The 16,009-nt window shown below is 40.1% G+C and overlaps 1 protein-coding gene across 1 annotated transcript; it reads right to left on the minus strand.

Annotated features, from left to right (window-relative positions):
* Positions 1-255: 255 nt before the first annotated feature.
* LOC140940319 (uncharacterized) lies at positions 256-15,930 on the minus strand. The gene is made up of 21 exons (XM_073389256.1): positions 15,784-15,930; positions 15,602-15,669; positions 14,838-14,921; positions 14,068-14,127; positions 13,041-13,108; positions 12,271-12,344; positions 11,292-11,400; positions 11,159-11,183; positions 10,162-10,228; positions 9,281-9,387; positions 8,461-8,545; positions 7,008-7,067; positions 5,843-5,899; positions 5,213-5,402; positions 4,596-4,707; positions 3,690-3,786; positions 3,211-3,264; positions 2,672-2,759; positions 2,291-2,400; positions 1,804-1,907; positions 256-1,227 (listed from the first exon to the last, which is right to left on the minus strand). Exons 1-21 carry the CDS (start codon positions 15,850-15,852, stop codon positions 1,209-1,211), a joined length of 1,707 nt encoding a protein of 568 aa, XP_073245357.1. The 5' UTR covers positions 15,853-15,930; the 3' UTR covers positions 256-1,208.
* Between the last annotated feature and the right edge of the window lie 79 nt (positions 15,931-16,009).

The following is a 16,009-nucleotide window of genomic DNA, read 5'->3' on the forward strand; positions in this document are numbered from 1 at the left end:
GACAGCACTTAACTGATAGGTATGCTTATGCTTGGAAATATGTGGAGACCTGAGTAATTCATACTTTGTGAGAAATGATACCCAAAGGGAAAATGCTTTGGTCTTTATCAAATTCTCTCAACTGCTTCTTTAACAAAAATAAAGGAAATCAGTTTGAAAATTTGTATTTCGATACTGGGCCAGGCGTTTAGCTGAGAACTCAAAGTAGACTTAGAACATACAACCTGATAATGAACGTTCTGTTAATTCCAAAAATTAACTTACAGAGGACATAAAACATTGAAGCAAGAGGAATCTTTGCATTGAAGAGATGAAAAATAACTAACCGACATTAGGCAATTACCTTCTATAAACCTCTTCAATTTGTACAGGTGCAATATTTAATAATTTCATAAATAACTACAATACAGCCTTAAATAAATAACTCATATTTTACAAACACACTTCATAATAAAGTAATAATTCCCTAAATTAAGACCAGACAGCAATTAAATAACTAAAAATGTAATATTCTACTATTCCTTTTTTCATGCGTAACGATCAAATAGTAGGTAGCGTATTTCCTTAACCTTTATTTTAACCCGTAGGCGTGACTGGAAAAGAAAATCGACTTAACGAAAAGAAAAAAAATCTGCCCTTTTTTTTGTCAAAGTGTCTCACAAAGGGCGAAGGGAGGGTATGTGGGGCAAAAAGGGTAATGGAAGGGAACGGCGAAGGGTAGGGTTACGAAAAGGTCTTCCGTATAAACGCGATACGATTCAGTCATTGCTCAGCACCGAATAAACAATACACAGATTCAGCGCAGCCTACACCAAAATTATCACAATTTTTAGACACTTCTTCCATCTCTTAACAGCCGGCACTAAAGACAGCATACACGTCACCAACAAAAACAAACATTCAAAAAAGACCAATAAAAAGTTACGAATTCCCTCCCCTCAAAGACGAAAGTAAAATCGACTGATACAAGGAGGCAACGTGGAGGTATTAAGCTTGCAAAGGGTGGTTTGGAAACATTTTTTAAAAAGTATTTTCAAGCTATTTTAAAGTGGAGAGATAATAAAAACTAAATATATCGAAATGTTTAAGCGATAGGACGCGAGTCGAGTTCGGTAAGAGAGACTATATGTCGATAGAAATAATTTTTTTAAAATGTTATTCTGATTTTTTTTCCATTCCACTTGTGTTCTTCGTTTGTCGAAAATGTATCATAGCCAAGTGTCATATCTACAAAAAAAAGACGAAAAAAAAAATCAAAATTGCGTTATATTTAGACTCCTTGAACTTATCCAGGACCGTTAAATAGAGTTTACACGGGCCTGTCGCCCGTCACACTTAGCTTCGTGAAAACTAGTGTTGTTTTTGAAGCATCCCGAGATTTGGTAGAATTATTCTACCAAAGGAGACTAGGCAAGCCTCGGATCACCACTTTAATCTCTTCTTCTTCCACGTGCAAACCCTGTGTGCTTGTGTGCTTGAATTGTATAGCCAGGAATAATCTTTCGTGATATCCTTTCACCGTTTTTCGAAATTCTGTTTCTTTCTCTTTCGCTTGAAATCGCTCAACGAACAAGTCTTTCAAGAAACTCTTGATATATTGGCGTTCTTAGGGTGCCATTAAATGAAATTATAGCGTCATTTTCCAAAGCGACAAATACTTAATAAATCTCTTACCTATAGCTAACCCCCTTTTGACAGCAACCATACTACGTGAGAGAACATGCCAACACATAAAACAAATATCCCGTCATGTTAAGAATTTTACTACGGCACACTCCCCATCTGAGCAAATAAACTACTTACACCTCTCCCCCTGTGACTGGATCTCTTTTTCTGACTACACTCCCACTTCTTAGAACTGTGCGCCGCTTGCCACTTCCCTTAGCAACAACCAAATCAAGATTTTCCTGATGAAAAAAAAAAGCCGTGAAAATAAAAAATGCTGCTCGACCGGCAACCTGGGCGAAACGAGAACATAAATTATCACTTGTGCATTTTCCATATATTACAATTCATACTTGACTCCGAGACTTGGGGGAATAAGAAAAAAGAAATGTATTATTCATTGTTGAGCCTCAAGATGATTTCTTTTGTTTTATTCCCCCAAACCTCGGAGCCAAGGACTATGGTCTATAGCAAAAGGAATATCGAAGATTTTCCGTAGCTTTTGATGGTATGGCGATAACAAGAATTGCTACTCTTCCAGTTCATATTTTTCTTTGCCACAATATATAACCACACAGGGTACAAACGAAGATGTGTCTAAAGCAATCGGCAAAACGCATCCTACCGAGCTCCTGCTCATGGCTCTGTTAAGTTCCTCATGCGCCTGCTGTACATTGATTCCCAGTAGACTGATTCCCTCAACATTAAGCAACTGGTCTCCTGGCTCGACACCGCCTAACATGAACAAGAAATAGAGACTATTAGAGCCAAATTCGCTTAAATCGGTAGATATTGCAAATTGAGTAAAGCATTTCACAAATAGGGTTTTAGCTTGCGTGGCTGGCGGAATTGGTCCTCACCCGAATGAGGTTTGTCTCTTCCGCAGTTCTTCGCTGGGATACACAATGAGTTTTTTTATACATAATGAGTTTTCTAAGTCATGATTGCCCCTTTTAACAAGTATAACATGCATCAACCACCATACACCAAAGGTGCGCCAACTTACCATGGACAGCCACACAGCCATGTTCCTGAACTTCTTTTACGAATATTCCGCCATCACGCTCTTCAATTTCCATTCCTAAGTCTGAAAGCTGTAGAATTATTAAAAGGAAAAAAAAGGTATACAGTCGACTCTCTCTTAACAGATACCTCTATAGGACGGACACCTCGGTAAAACGGACACACCTACAGTTGGTCTCTGCCTTTCTTTACTTCCTTTTATAAGCTATAGTCATCCAGACCCTGAGATAAGAGGGGGGGCGGACTCAAAAAAAATTTTTCGGCCCTCCGGGCCTCAGTTTGGTCTAAAAATAAGGGGGGGAGGCGCTGGGACCCCGGGCCCCTCCGCTGGATCCCCTACTGTTTAGTGCCGGTCCCAAAGGTGTCCATCTTAGAGAAGGTTAATAGTAAAAAGAAACGACAAGGTAGAAAACTCACTGCGATTTCAGTAATGTAAGACAGTGACTACAGCTAGAGAACCCGAGATAAGAAAAGAAGAATTTGAAGAAAATCACCGGAAGCCTCCTCCACTTCTATATTTACCTTTTCAATTGATAAGAAGTGAGCTTCTCTTTCCTCAAGCACATCATCTTGAAACTGTCCACAGATAAAATAGAAGGAAAGATAACGCTTATTTAAAAGTCCTGTCAGTCAAAGAGATAATTCATTGCCGGCTCCTCAGGTCGCCCGCTGTCTTAATCTTCAGGTTGTTATTACGCATGCGCGGTACGTTTGTAGCCATCTCTCGTTTAGACTTCCACTAACAATGAATGGAATACAGAATGAAATCTGATTACGCACGTTTGGACCTTCTATCAAGTGAAACCTCTGCAAAAGCGTTTTGTGTTTCGATCGATCTCACCCACACTCCCTAACCTTCGGTTACTAATAGTTTTGTCTACTATTTTGAACGTTAAGGAGGGCTTTCAAGACGCTGGGAACAAACTCTTGAGTCCGGTACACTCTTTGGATAATGTCCTGAACCATTAAAGCGGTTACAATTCTTCAGTAAAACGTGATACCTGTTTGTTATCGAGATTTAATGGCGTGGGGTGTACATCAGCTAGTACTGTTTCCTTATGGCGGCTTTCACTAGGTCCTGTCACAACCACTTTAATTCTGAAACATAATATGAGGATAAACTAGTACTTCAGCAATAAAGTACATTAGAACCTCGATACATAACGAAGGCCCAAGGGACTGGCAAAATGTGTTCGCTTTAACGAGGTTTCAATCGTTATAACGAGACTACTAGGGCGTTGGTTAAACCGAGGACTTCGTTGTAGAGAGATTCGTTATATCGAGGTTCTACTGTATGCCAACTTAAGATAATAGACCGCAAGGCGTATATAAGCTCCCTTACATTTTAATTGATACCGGGTATCCATTTTCACAAACTGGAACAAATACAATGGAATCCCAATGAGAACAAAGCACCAACAGACTCCAGGCAAATCGGTCGTTTTAATGGGTCCCTGTTCAGCAGAACCCAGATAATAATGCCACTAACGGGCAGTAATTAAGAATTTGTCCGTATTATCGGGGTAGGGTCAAGTATTCCATGGTTACTTTATTTTCTCGTTTTAACTCAAGGGGTGCTTATCTGCTGACTTTGCACAAGAAGTCACTGTTTTCGAGTGTGCAATATGATTTCACACAGACACTCAGAAAAGCCGGGATATGTGTTTTGAAATGCACATCTGGTTTAAACAGCCGTATTACTGAGATGAATCTGTACTTTGGGATTTTAAAATGTGGCCCTTGGCCGCATTTAAGAGGTTTTCATATCTATAACTGTCCAGGCATTTCGCCGGGACAAATCAAAGTGGCCGTAATAGCAAGATGGCAGTATAAATGAGGAAGAGGTAGTGGATGAAATCTGGTTATCGTCTTGGAAGTCGTTATACCGGGGTCTTATTGTAGCTTACGTTTCTGAAAATGCTGCTCTTTTCTGGCTGTTCGGTGTCACTTCCACTGAATGTGATTCTTCAAACGGTTGAACCGAGGCGTCAGAGGTTTCTTCGCTGTTGGTATTATTACCTTGAAATTGGTAAAAAATAAAACAATTTAATAAAACAAAAAAACGTGATTAGCCCCAAAACGGATATCAACAACATGTAGGAACACGTTTACACTCCACTTTCAAAGAAAAAAAGGAAAAAAAAAATCACCACTTAGTTTTAATTTAGATTCGGTTAAGTTCAACATGGAATTCTGATCTGGCAAGAGACTGAAGAGAATTTCTATCCGACCTTGTCCCTCTGCAGTGTTTTATATGCGACCTCTCTTACGTTCTCTCTGAATTCTTTTACTACTTCTCTTTCCACTGAGTGTTTTAAATGCATTTTAGTCATCTCTACCGACTAAGCAAGTTCTGCCGCTGTACAAGAACACCCGAGGAAACCGCCCACCCCCCACCCCCCCGCTCACACTCACAATGCCCGATTAAAAGGTGGCAATCCTGTGGGCGTGTCTCTGTGAGAAATGTCAGCCAAGTTTCACTTGCTGAAGTTCTAAGCAGTACCTAATAGGTTGACCACACTACCTGTGTTTCCTTCCACAGCATCATCCCCTTTATCTTCTGTTAATTTTTGAAAGTGCATTTGTTCCTTAGCTTTTTCCAGCTTTTTCTTTTCCTCAGCTTTTCGAGCCAGGATCTGGGTTTTGATGGCAAATTCAGGCAGTTTGTCTTCCTGTTGTTTGGCGATTTCCTCCATTATAAACTGTTCGGCTTCCTGAATTACGACGCAGTAATACTTTTATTTATTTGTTTATAATGAGACGCGTCTGTCAATAGACCCTTCAGGGGTTTATTCAACTTTTGACTGGGACCAGTTAGGGAAAATCCGTCCCGGTGGGAGGGAGGGGGGGGGGGGGGGTACTCAACAAATGTTTATAAGGGAGGCTCCGCCCTGAGGTCTAACCCCTTACCCTTTTATATACCACTTTTCAGGAGAAAGGTATCCCTTTCGTATACTTTCTATTGACAAATGCAGAAAAATGCATCTCTGTAAATGAAAAGTTTCAAAATCTTTCAGGGCAGCATGTACCCGGGATCCGCCAAAGGATCGGGCCTTGCGTTACACATGCCCAGGTGCCATATTCCGATACCCCTCCGTCTCAACCCCTGGTAACAGTACTTTTATACAATTATACTCAATCTGAACGACTATACCTTGTTATGACGTAAAACAAGATGTAACTCCTTGAATGGCTTTAGCAAGTAGATTGCCTGCAAAGGACGTTAAGATATAATGACTCGGTGTAGATCATGGAGGCCGCAATTACCGGTGCGCTATTATAATTAAGTAATGTTGAGATCCGGCGACGCTGACAGCAACGAGAACGTCAACAAAAGCAATAGGTTAATAAGCAAAACAACAACTTTGCACGTGCAGCACACTTTTTTGTAAATTTCTTTGACGTTACTGCACGACTACGACGTTAAAATGCATAATGTGGAGGACATAAACAAGCGAGGATGAAATTGTCTTTCTCTTTCTGAACTTGGATATGTCGAGACTAAGTAATTCAACCTCAGGACAGTTCGCCTGCATTTGACAAAGTAAGTGGGTAGAAATAATCGAGATAAAGACTGAAAGAACGCGAATTCATTTTTAAGCGAAGTTTTCGCTGCCGTCGCGGTCCTCGGATCTTAAAGTCCCTATTACCTGTAGCCAGTAAGGGTGGTAAGCCTTTCCGGTAGTAACTTAACAACGAACAATGAAGGATACCGGCATTTACACCTTAAAACTCATCTTCAAACTAATTCCTCGAAGGCATAACCCTAAATACAACTTGACATGCGCCTGTAGTTTTAAAGTAGCGGCGCGAATGCACACGTCACTGACTGAACCTGAAGTTTTTCACCCTGACAATACGTAGGCTTAGATTTATCGATTTATTTCAATTACCGTTTTATATCTTCACAATCCTTTGATTTTGTAGCCTGCGTGACCGGCGCCGGTTAGTTTTTTTGGTAAGTTGTTATAGAACGCGCGAGGGGAGCACGCAAAGGGGAGAGGGGAGGGCCCCTCGTGGGCGCGTGTCCTCGATATTTCCCCCTGAAAAAACGCAGGCTATTGATTTTGTAACCAAGGAACATGAGCGTATACTAGGAATTCCCCTATGCCCAAAAACACCTAACTTTTAGTTGTGCTGCTTGCAAATAACGAACTCTCAACTAACCAGTTTTCAGGATTTCCTTAGTTTAGATAAATTCATTGCCACATATTTTATGTTTTTGCTTTTTCTCGGCTGCTTCAGTTGATCACTTAACTAAACTGTTGAAGATATTTCTGAATCAAAAATTAAAAAACGAACAAACAAATTTTACTTACCTCCGAATATCTTAGTTTCATAATATTCTTTCCATTGACGGCAACAATTTGGTCACCGATCTAAACAAACAGTCAAAAATACCAGTTAAGGAATAAATATGCGTGAAAAAAAGTTCAAACCTAGTGAAAAATCCATTCATTGAAAAGACACTGGCACGACACCAGTGGAGCAAATAACGGTACACTGTTTAGTTACACTGTCAGAATCACGTAGCAAATCAGCCCTTGTAGTAACCGTCGCGGGAGGTCGTGGATTCTTACTGCCGGGGGGGGGGGGACTCCCATATAAAAGTGACGGGGATTCTCGTCGTCTCGCTTTGAGGTGAAAATTGCAGATTTCGGTCTCACTTAAAGGTGTTTACGATGGAAAGTCACAATATTTGCCCATTCAGTTCTCGCTTAGTACCGCCATGCATAAAGAAATTTACAAAATATGCCCTGACACTGACCACACAGAAATCTCCCTTTGGGGTCAGTTTAAGCTTGAGCCACACCCACACTGGTCTCCCTTAGAGGTTTAATTTGAATTTTCCGACGAGCATACCCGTCACTTTTATATGGGAGTCCCCCCGGGTCTTACCTTGACCGGGGCAACTCGGTTCTTTGGAAAACTGGTAAGATACAATGATCTCAGTTCAGATGATCGCCTCATTGTACGCATCCTTATTTCATAAGTCAAATCGAAGGGACTGTAAAACAACCCACAATACTGTTCGAAAAGAGGAGAAGTTTCTCCGGCGGTGTGGTCTCCCTTGCACACATCATTCATATCATGGGCTATGTGGGTTGCGTTGTTAATAGGCTGATTTAGCAACAGGGCGGGAACGTCAGTTGACGACGGGAAGGCGCGCGGAAAGGACTAAACACCACTTCCGGTGCCCAATTTGCCGCTCTGCCATTGGTCAAGCCATTTGTTTAATGTGCCCTCGCCGTTGTCAACTGACGTTCCCGTTCTGTTGCTAAATGAGCCTAATATATTAGACACTTTAAGATCCAGTGACGCGACGGCAACGAGAACGTCTAAAAAACAATAGGTTTAATGTATACAGAGAAGCATATAACTTCGGGGTTATATGCTTCTGATATACTGACAAAACAACAACTTTGCACGTAAATTTCTTTGCCGTCTTTGCACGACTACGACGTCAAAATGCTAGTTCGCGTTTTATGGCGAACGTGAACAAGCAACTACGAAACTTTATTTCTCTTTCTGAACTTGGATATATATGGTCCCTACAATTCATTTCCAGGAGGGTTGGCCTACATTTGACAAAGTAAGTGGGTAGGAATAATCGCGCTCTGAAAGAATGCAAATTCACTTATTAAGCGACGTTCTCGTTGCCGTCGTGTCGTTGGATCTTAAAGTCTCTATTATGTAAAGATGACACGTCTGTTTTTGTCTTCTCATCCTCGACAATTCATTTATTCAACCATTCACTAATTTCAAACTTACCCGCACACCAGTCTTGTCTGCCAGTGAACCTGAAGTTACTGATATAATAAACAATCCTTCTTTGCCTGGAACACCATTACGCACGCTGGGAAGAAAGTAAGACGGCTCATAAAAATGTTTGCACAGCAGCAGTGAAACAGAGATAGAAATATCTAAAAAAGACTAGCCTGCGAGTAAGTTCCCAGGGCGGGGGCTACAGTTGCTCTAGAGAACTTTCTCGCAGACTAAAGGGGGACTGGGTGGATAACTTGAAATGTTCGCGGTCTTTTCTTCGTTCAAAGGAAGCAAACAGTAGCTCTAAAACGGGGGAGATAGAGAAAAGAGAGGCGCGCGAGTGAGCGCGCAGAGGATGATGGGAGGAAGCGTAGGGCGGACGAAGAAGAGTAAGTGGCCGAATTTATACTAAAGACGAAATATCCGACAGAGACAGATAAATCGTCTAGATATGAATCCGGTGTTCAAACAAATTTTGGCCCCCAAAATTGGTCTTGTCTGTCAGTAGGTCTATCAGACGTGGTGGCAGACGAATCAAGTGAAGTCGAATTTGTAGCCAAAATTTGTCTGAACACCGAATTTATACCAAGACGATTCTATAATATATATTCGGCTAGTACGTAGCGCAAAGTCAGCGCCGCAAAGCTCGGATTCTACATATACAGTATTCCTCACCCTTCCAGGCGATGCAGAATGTCGACGAGTCAGTCATATGTCTATTATTCATAAAATCTAAGATGGGGGTCGAGAAGAAGCAAATCCTATATCAACCTCACACACCCCCTTCACCCGTCTGACAAACCAAAGAGTTGAAATTAACTCTTACCTACAACCGATTCCTTTCGGACCAACGATCAACGTAACTTGCTTGTCATCTGGGGCAGGTTGAAACAATGCTTCATCGAGGAAGTCGCCTTCTTTAATCAGATAATCCTGCAATCGGATTTATAAGTCAACAAGAAATTTTCACCCAATTTTTTTTCTTACAGGATGGTGGTATTTACCTCTTATCGTCTGAATGTGCTACATGTCCTTTTACATGTACGGCCATTTTCTACCTTACACGGAGCTACGTGTCAAAAAGGCTAAAAACGTACCTTGGCTACTAAGAGGCCAGGTGGGTCTTGCTTCAATGAATTTTTATGAGATTTAATAGCATTCTATTACGTTCAGGTACGTATTATAGTCTATATACAGTTTTGTAGTTCGGTACCATAGGGAGAGGACCCTCGCCGTCTCAGCTTCGTGCCTTGTACCTCAGTCTCGATAAGTCGATAGAATAACGACGATCTAAAGGACGTCTGCGGGGAGGCTAATAAGGAGTCTGATTTCTTTCAAAAGTTTTTAGTTCACTTTCCTTGCGTGAGTGCTTTTCCATACTATGAGCAGTCTCTCATTTGTTCGAAAATTTGTGCGCGGAAACCCTTCCCCCCCCCCCCCCCCCAACCTCCTCCATTTGACCCGTCGAATCTTATTAAGGTCTTTTTTTTTCAACATGGTGCTTAAACTTATTTATACATGACTTGCCCTGAGTGAATTCTAGTTGTCAAGCGCCACCAGACTAGAGTTTTGTGAAATTTTATTGAACTCAGCACTATGTGCTAACCAGATGTCTAACCATACATTGACAATAAGACGGTTTGCTGGAAATCTCTTGTGCGTTTTATGAGATGATTTTACTTTCTTGGTATTTCCCAGAACACTAACCAGTAGATCAGGATGGTAGTAGACATTTTCTTTTCCCTCAGCAGTCTCCCAGCTTATGACCTCATTTCTGATTGAAAAACAGAGACGCAAAGCAAGCATTCTAACAAACAATGCTCTGATAGATTATGTACAATACCGGTATTGGGGAGAGGAAAAAAAGAAAGCGAGCAAGAGACGATATAGGGGAGCTTTAGCAACGCCGGCGGCGACGGCGACGGCGACGGAAACGAGAACGTCAAAGGAGCAATAGGTTTAATGAGCAAAACAACAATTTTGCACGTGCAGCACGCTTTTTGGTAGATTTTCTTGCCATCCCTGCACGACCAAGACGTGAAATTTCCTTATGCGACGTTTCCTGGGGGACTTTAACACAGAAAGAGGAATGTTTCTTTCTCTTTGTACATTTGGGTGCGGTTCCCAAGAAGTCAACTCCAGGAAAATTCACTTACAGAGTACATTTGGCTTTTTTCGGCGAGGTGGAATGAACGCAACAAAATTGGAAAAAAAAGGCGAATTCATTTTTCCTTATCGGCACCGTCGTTGTTGCTAAACCTCCCTATTGGGATACCGTGACCCTGGCGGAACCTCTGCGGAGAAGAGAGAGAAAAATCTGAGTCGAAATTTCGTGATCAATAACATCGGGCAAACATACAACAATTCAGCAACAATGTAAACTTTACCTGCTTTCGTTTCTAGTGCAAAAACACCGTCTTTTGGCGCGTTCAGACATGAACAAAGAGCAAACCGTTGAGTTCTTTCTCCTTTCTGCTGGGAAACGTTTCACAAAAGTGCCGAGGAATGAGTACTGAGACAGAATTTCTATCCGAGTTGGCACAAGTTAACGAAGGCTTCTTATCTGGCCCGTTTATGGAGATATATCACAGTTATGTATGTATAAGTGTTTTGTTGCTTTGAGGGTTTCAACTGATGACGTCATAAGTGGTGCCGGTTTGTTGTCAAGCGTGGTGAGCGGATCAAACAAACAAACAGAACTTACATTTTACACGGTACTTTTCCTGTGGCTGTAGATAAAATACAAAATACTCATCAGACACACTCAGTTTCATTAAATCTACCCGGTATTTTGCAAAACAAGAAAGGAAGAAAAAACGGTAAATTAAGATACTTACTTCGTACTTTAAGAAGAAGGTTTTTGCGAGATCTCAGGATATTTACCACTTCCCCATGGGTTGAATCAGCAATATATAATCCATTAATACTCAAAATTTCATCACCTGCCTGAAGAGAACAGATCGCAATCAGATACTTGCACACACACCCAGGTAAAATGAAGCAGAACCATCAAGAGTTTAGTTGATTACTTTACAAGTCAAATATTACTGCTTTTTGGGTTTAGTCGTGCACAGGAGAATAACCTTAAATCAGGTGGTCCTTCTTCCTTTTTTCTTTGGTAGGCGAGGGGGGGAAGGACCTTGTTGTTCCTTATTTTCCCAGATCAATTCAGGTTCCTGGGAAACTGCCCACCTACCCCTCCCCTAAGCTAACATTGGCACTTTTGGCTTAGGGGAGGCGTAGGTGGGCAGTTTCCCTGAAACCTAAATTGATCATTCCCTTTCCCTGTCCTCGAATTTCGCACTTCCCCGAAAACAAAAAACCGCCTTAAGGCAGGTTAACACACAAACAACTTTCTCCTTCTCTCTCGACATGGTTTTAGCTTTTCTAGTTTGTTTGCTTTCTGTCAAAGCACTTATTAGCCCTCTTTTCTGCAAGAGGTTTTCGCGAAAGCCCATGGATCTTAACAATACTTTTAAGGAAGTGAGTGATTTTTGGGCAGAACTGCGATCATTCAGGAATGCTTAGAAGATATTTAAACTGATGACAAGTGGTACAACGCCGTTTCACACGGGCCGTTTTGTGTGTTTCTGGTGTAATAGACGGGATAACTGATCATCCAGTATTACATGCATATCATCCTGTTTCTAACTCTTTATCAAATCCAGAGCATGTACTGATTAATTTTTCTCATGCTGACACTTTCCGCTTCAAACATACTATTCCTAATGCTTACATGTACATTCAATAAACCGTCGATGTTTGGGTCTTTCAGTGAGTTAAGACCATGCAGCAATAATAGTACACTGTAAATACCTTCAGTCCAACTAGGTCAGCCTGAGATCCTCGAGAAACGAGAGAAACAAAAATTCCGACCCCATGCTCTCGTCCTAAACAAAACAATTTAATACAAATTATATCCAAATATAATATTGATAACTAGATTTATACCTTCAATTATGCATCAAGTTAAAGACACGCAGAAGTACAGTTTTCCTGCATGTACATTGTGTGACTGTCTGTGGCACCATTTTATGAACACTTTTCCACTTAGTATTATTGTCTTAGAAATGACGCGCTCCTTCCCAGAAGGCAAGGCTACATTAGGGACCTTAATCAAGACGCTTATGAGCAAGGCGCACGTCAACTGAAAGTGGACATAATTTTTGCATTTTTTGGTTGCTGTGCACCCAAATTTTCAGGCAGATTGTCTCAATAAGAGCAAATACACTTAGCAAATACATGTACAAGGCATTAGAAGGACTGCCACTTCTGGTTTGACGTGCATTGCTGAAAAACACCTGTGCTTGCTCTGATGAGAGTGGAAATTCAATTTTGTAATTTATTATGGAATGGCTGACCCATACCACAGAGAAACTATCATTTTATTTAGCACTACGCAGCAAGTTCTGATCTGGAGCTTGCACATTGGTGGACTATGAACCAGTCCCTTCTTTTTTGAGTGGGAATTTTAGTGACAGTCATCTCCCGATGAGTTATCATGGATTGTAAAAACTATCTATTGGATTAAGTGGGACCTTAATCTGGGAACTGATTAAGAAAACTGGAACAACTACTACACGTACCTCCACGAATACTGAAACCTATGCCTCCATTTCCAAAGTGTTGCAACTTGATAAGACGTATGCCATCACTACAACACAGTTGAATTTAATGTCCTTAACCAGTGGTGGATCCGGGCGTCAGGTCTGATAGGGATAGGGGGGGTCTGGACTCGCCAGACCCCTGCCATATCAGACCTGAAGCTTGTTTGAGACTGAAATTCTTACATTGACAGGATTGTATATTGCTTTTTGACTGGCTGATTTTTTTTAAAGAAACTTGCATTGCATTTTGTGAAATCTGTACAATCTTTGTTACCAAGCACAAGAGGAGGATGTTTCAAGGTTGAATGCTTTATGAGTAGAATTCAAGTGCACAGGGTGCCAAGGAATTATAACGTGCAACCGCAACCGGTGGGAGGGGTGTGGGGGTTGTGTGTGAGAAGTATTGCCACAAAAAAGAAGGGCAATGTTGTTTGTCTCAAATCTTACGTGAAACAGTTTTATTTCTCAAAACAGTAAACTGAATGCTCTATTTAGGCAATGTTTTGTTATGTTACATTCTGATTTATAATCTAGAAGTATCTTTTAATTTTAATTTAACATTTCTAGAATTAAATGTGATTAAAATGTTCACTGTGCAGTAAAAACTGTTTTTTCCTTACTTCCAGCTATTTTCTTTGAGCTCCCGATAACTCGAACTTTTTTCGATTTCCCTTGAAGGTTCGAGTTATTAGGACTGGAAGTAACTCCTACTGCACAAGTGAATGTCAAAGAGCTAAACATTGTGCATTGTTCAGTAAATAAAAAAAAATTGTCTCTGTCTTAAATAATCATCAAATTTCAATAATTTAGGCTACTGTTTAACAAAATATAGTATTTTTTCATTTTCCAATTTGTACTTAAAGACTTTGAATTCATAAACAGCTTGTTTTTATTAGTCATCAACGGCAGTGAAAGTGGTTGATTAATATACATGTAATACAGTGAATTTTAAAATTTATATGCCTACAGAGTAACATGATATCCAAAAAGACAATGACTACAATACCTTGGTGACTTAGGAATCAAATTCAGATATGCAGAAGCATCTGTGGGTTTTACCAAATATCTGTGGTAGAATGATTCTAATCAAAGGTTTTTATCTATATGGTACTAGTTGGGAATTCTAACAGAATTATTTAATGTACGGTATATTTTGTGTTTAAAATACAACAATTTCCAGTACCATCGTTTTTTTGTCCACAGGATAGTGGATTGCAGTTACTTAGATGAAATCAAATAATTGTTTGGCGTCTAAATAGACGTTTTTTAAAAATTAAGGCAAAAGAGGCAAAGACTTACTCTACAAGATTTTCGAGTCCTTTCATTCTTAGATCATTGGACAGTCAGCTGACCTTGGTTTTAACACCAATTATTTTTTCTTTAACATCTTTCCCATCCATCTATTTTAAGTACATTGTATAAGTTAACCATTTTTACACCTTGATTGTAGTTTGTTTCTCAAGCCTAATTCACTTCCCTGTCTGGTATATATTCTGTACATACCACAGACTAAAGATTGTCATCATAAGGGAAACCATAAAAAATGACCCCAAATACAACTAGAAATAATTAATAGTTAAATTAAAATAATCCAGTCCATATAAACTAATAAGAACTTATTTTAATGCATAGCATTTGAAAACCTATTATTTTAACAGTGATGAATAAATCATTGACACTCAGTCGAGGAATTTAGGGACCTTTCTGGAATTTCACAGACACCAACTATTAAATTAATTGGTAAGCAATATAATTTTTTATTCTTCTCACACTTACCTTACTTCTCTAAATAGTGGATATCTTTTCGGAGTGTTAATAACAGCTTTCAGATCATTGACAAGTTTCGAAATCGAGCTCGACCTAGAAAAGGAACATTGCAATTAAAACAATCTACCCCAAGCATACCAAAATAGAGTATTCAGATCATGAGTGGGAGGAAGGGGGAACAATACCATACAAAAGTGACATCACAGGGATGCTGATTTTGACCTCACATAGGGTGTTAAGGACAAAATGTCAACAGAACATCAATATTTTAACTCATAAAGGTATTGCTTTGGGTTGTGCAAAAAAGTATTTATACTTATGAGCAAAAAATGATGAATGATCTTCTCTGGGGATCAAATAAAGCTTCAGAGCCATTCCCAGATTGTTCTCCTTAAAAGGATTTAATAATTCTAATTTTCCGACAAGAATCCCCCTCTCTCTCATATGGAATCCCCCCTTTGATTTAATACCCACACCCTCCTCCCCCCCAATTGATGAGAATTTCTGCAGGGTCTTGAAAGTTATTTCTGAAGGGAGCAGCTGTGTTGGCACCTTTGATCTTTGGAATATTTCTGGAGGGTAAGGGTAAGAAAAAAAATACCCTTTTTTTCTGAAGGGAAGGGGAATGGGCTAATTCTGAGGGGGGTGGGTGGCTATTAAATGGAATGGCCTAGTTCAGAACCAATCAGAAACGAGGAACATTTCTGAATGAATAATAAATATGGTTAGATTATGGACTTTCTACGTTAATTTAGAACAATTTTAAGGCTTACCCTTGATAGCCGCTGAGAGCTTCATAAAGCGTAGCTCTCTCCTCATCATTCTCAATCAAGACTTTGACCTTGAATGAAATCAATAAAATATTATGCTCAAAAACGCGGGTTTTCGATTAAATCAAAATAAACTGTGTAATCAGTCCAGACATTTTGACGGAAAACGTTTGGCAAAGTGTTACCTTATTTTTAAATTCGGTAGCATGTTTGGACAAAGTGTAGCGATTCTCTTGCTCAAATCCGCGCTTCATCGTAATGATAAAGATCGCCCAAAATGCGCCAAAATTTAGGTCGGCAAAATCGAAGCTTCCATCGAGCTTCCATCACAACAACACTGACAGAATAATGAAAACGAGGCCAAAACATGAAGCGTTAGTGCTTTTGGTCAGCGACTCCAATAATATGACG

Source organism: Porites lutea, chromosome 6 (genome assembly GCF_958299795.1).
Source record: "Porites lutea chromosome 6, jaPorLute2.1, whole genome shotgun sequence".
NCBI lineage: Eukaryota > Metazoa > Cnidaria > Anthozoa > Scleractinia > Poritidae > Porites > Porites lutea.

Bases quoted from the DNA above. Each gene is read 5' to 3' on its own strand.
- LOC140940319 (XM_073389256.1), bottom strand. From the start codon at position 15,852: ATGAAGCGCGGATTTGAGCAAGAGAATCGCTACACTTTGTCCAAACAT. The intron at 10,229-11,158 runs GTAAGTTCTGTT...TTTTTCAATCAG, and splicing joins GGAAAAGTACCGTGTAAAAT to AAATGAGGTCATAAGCTGGG. The intron at 2,760-3,210 runs GTAAATATAGAA...ATAATTCTACAG, and splicing joins ACTTCTTATCAATTGAAAAG to CTTTCAGACTTAGGAATGGA.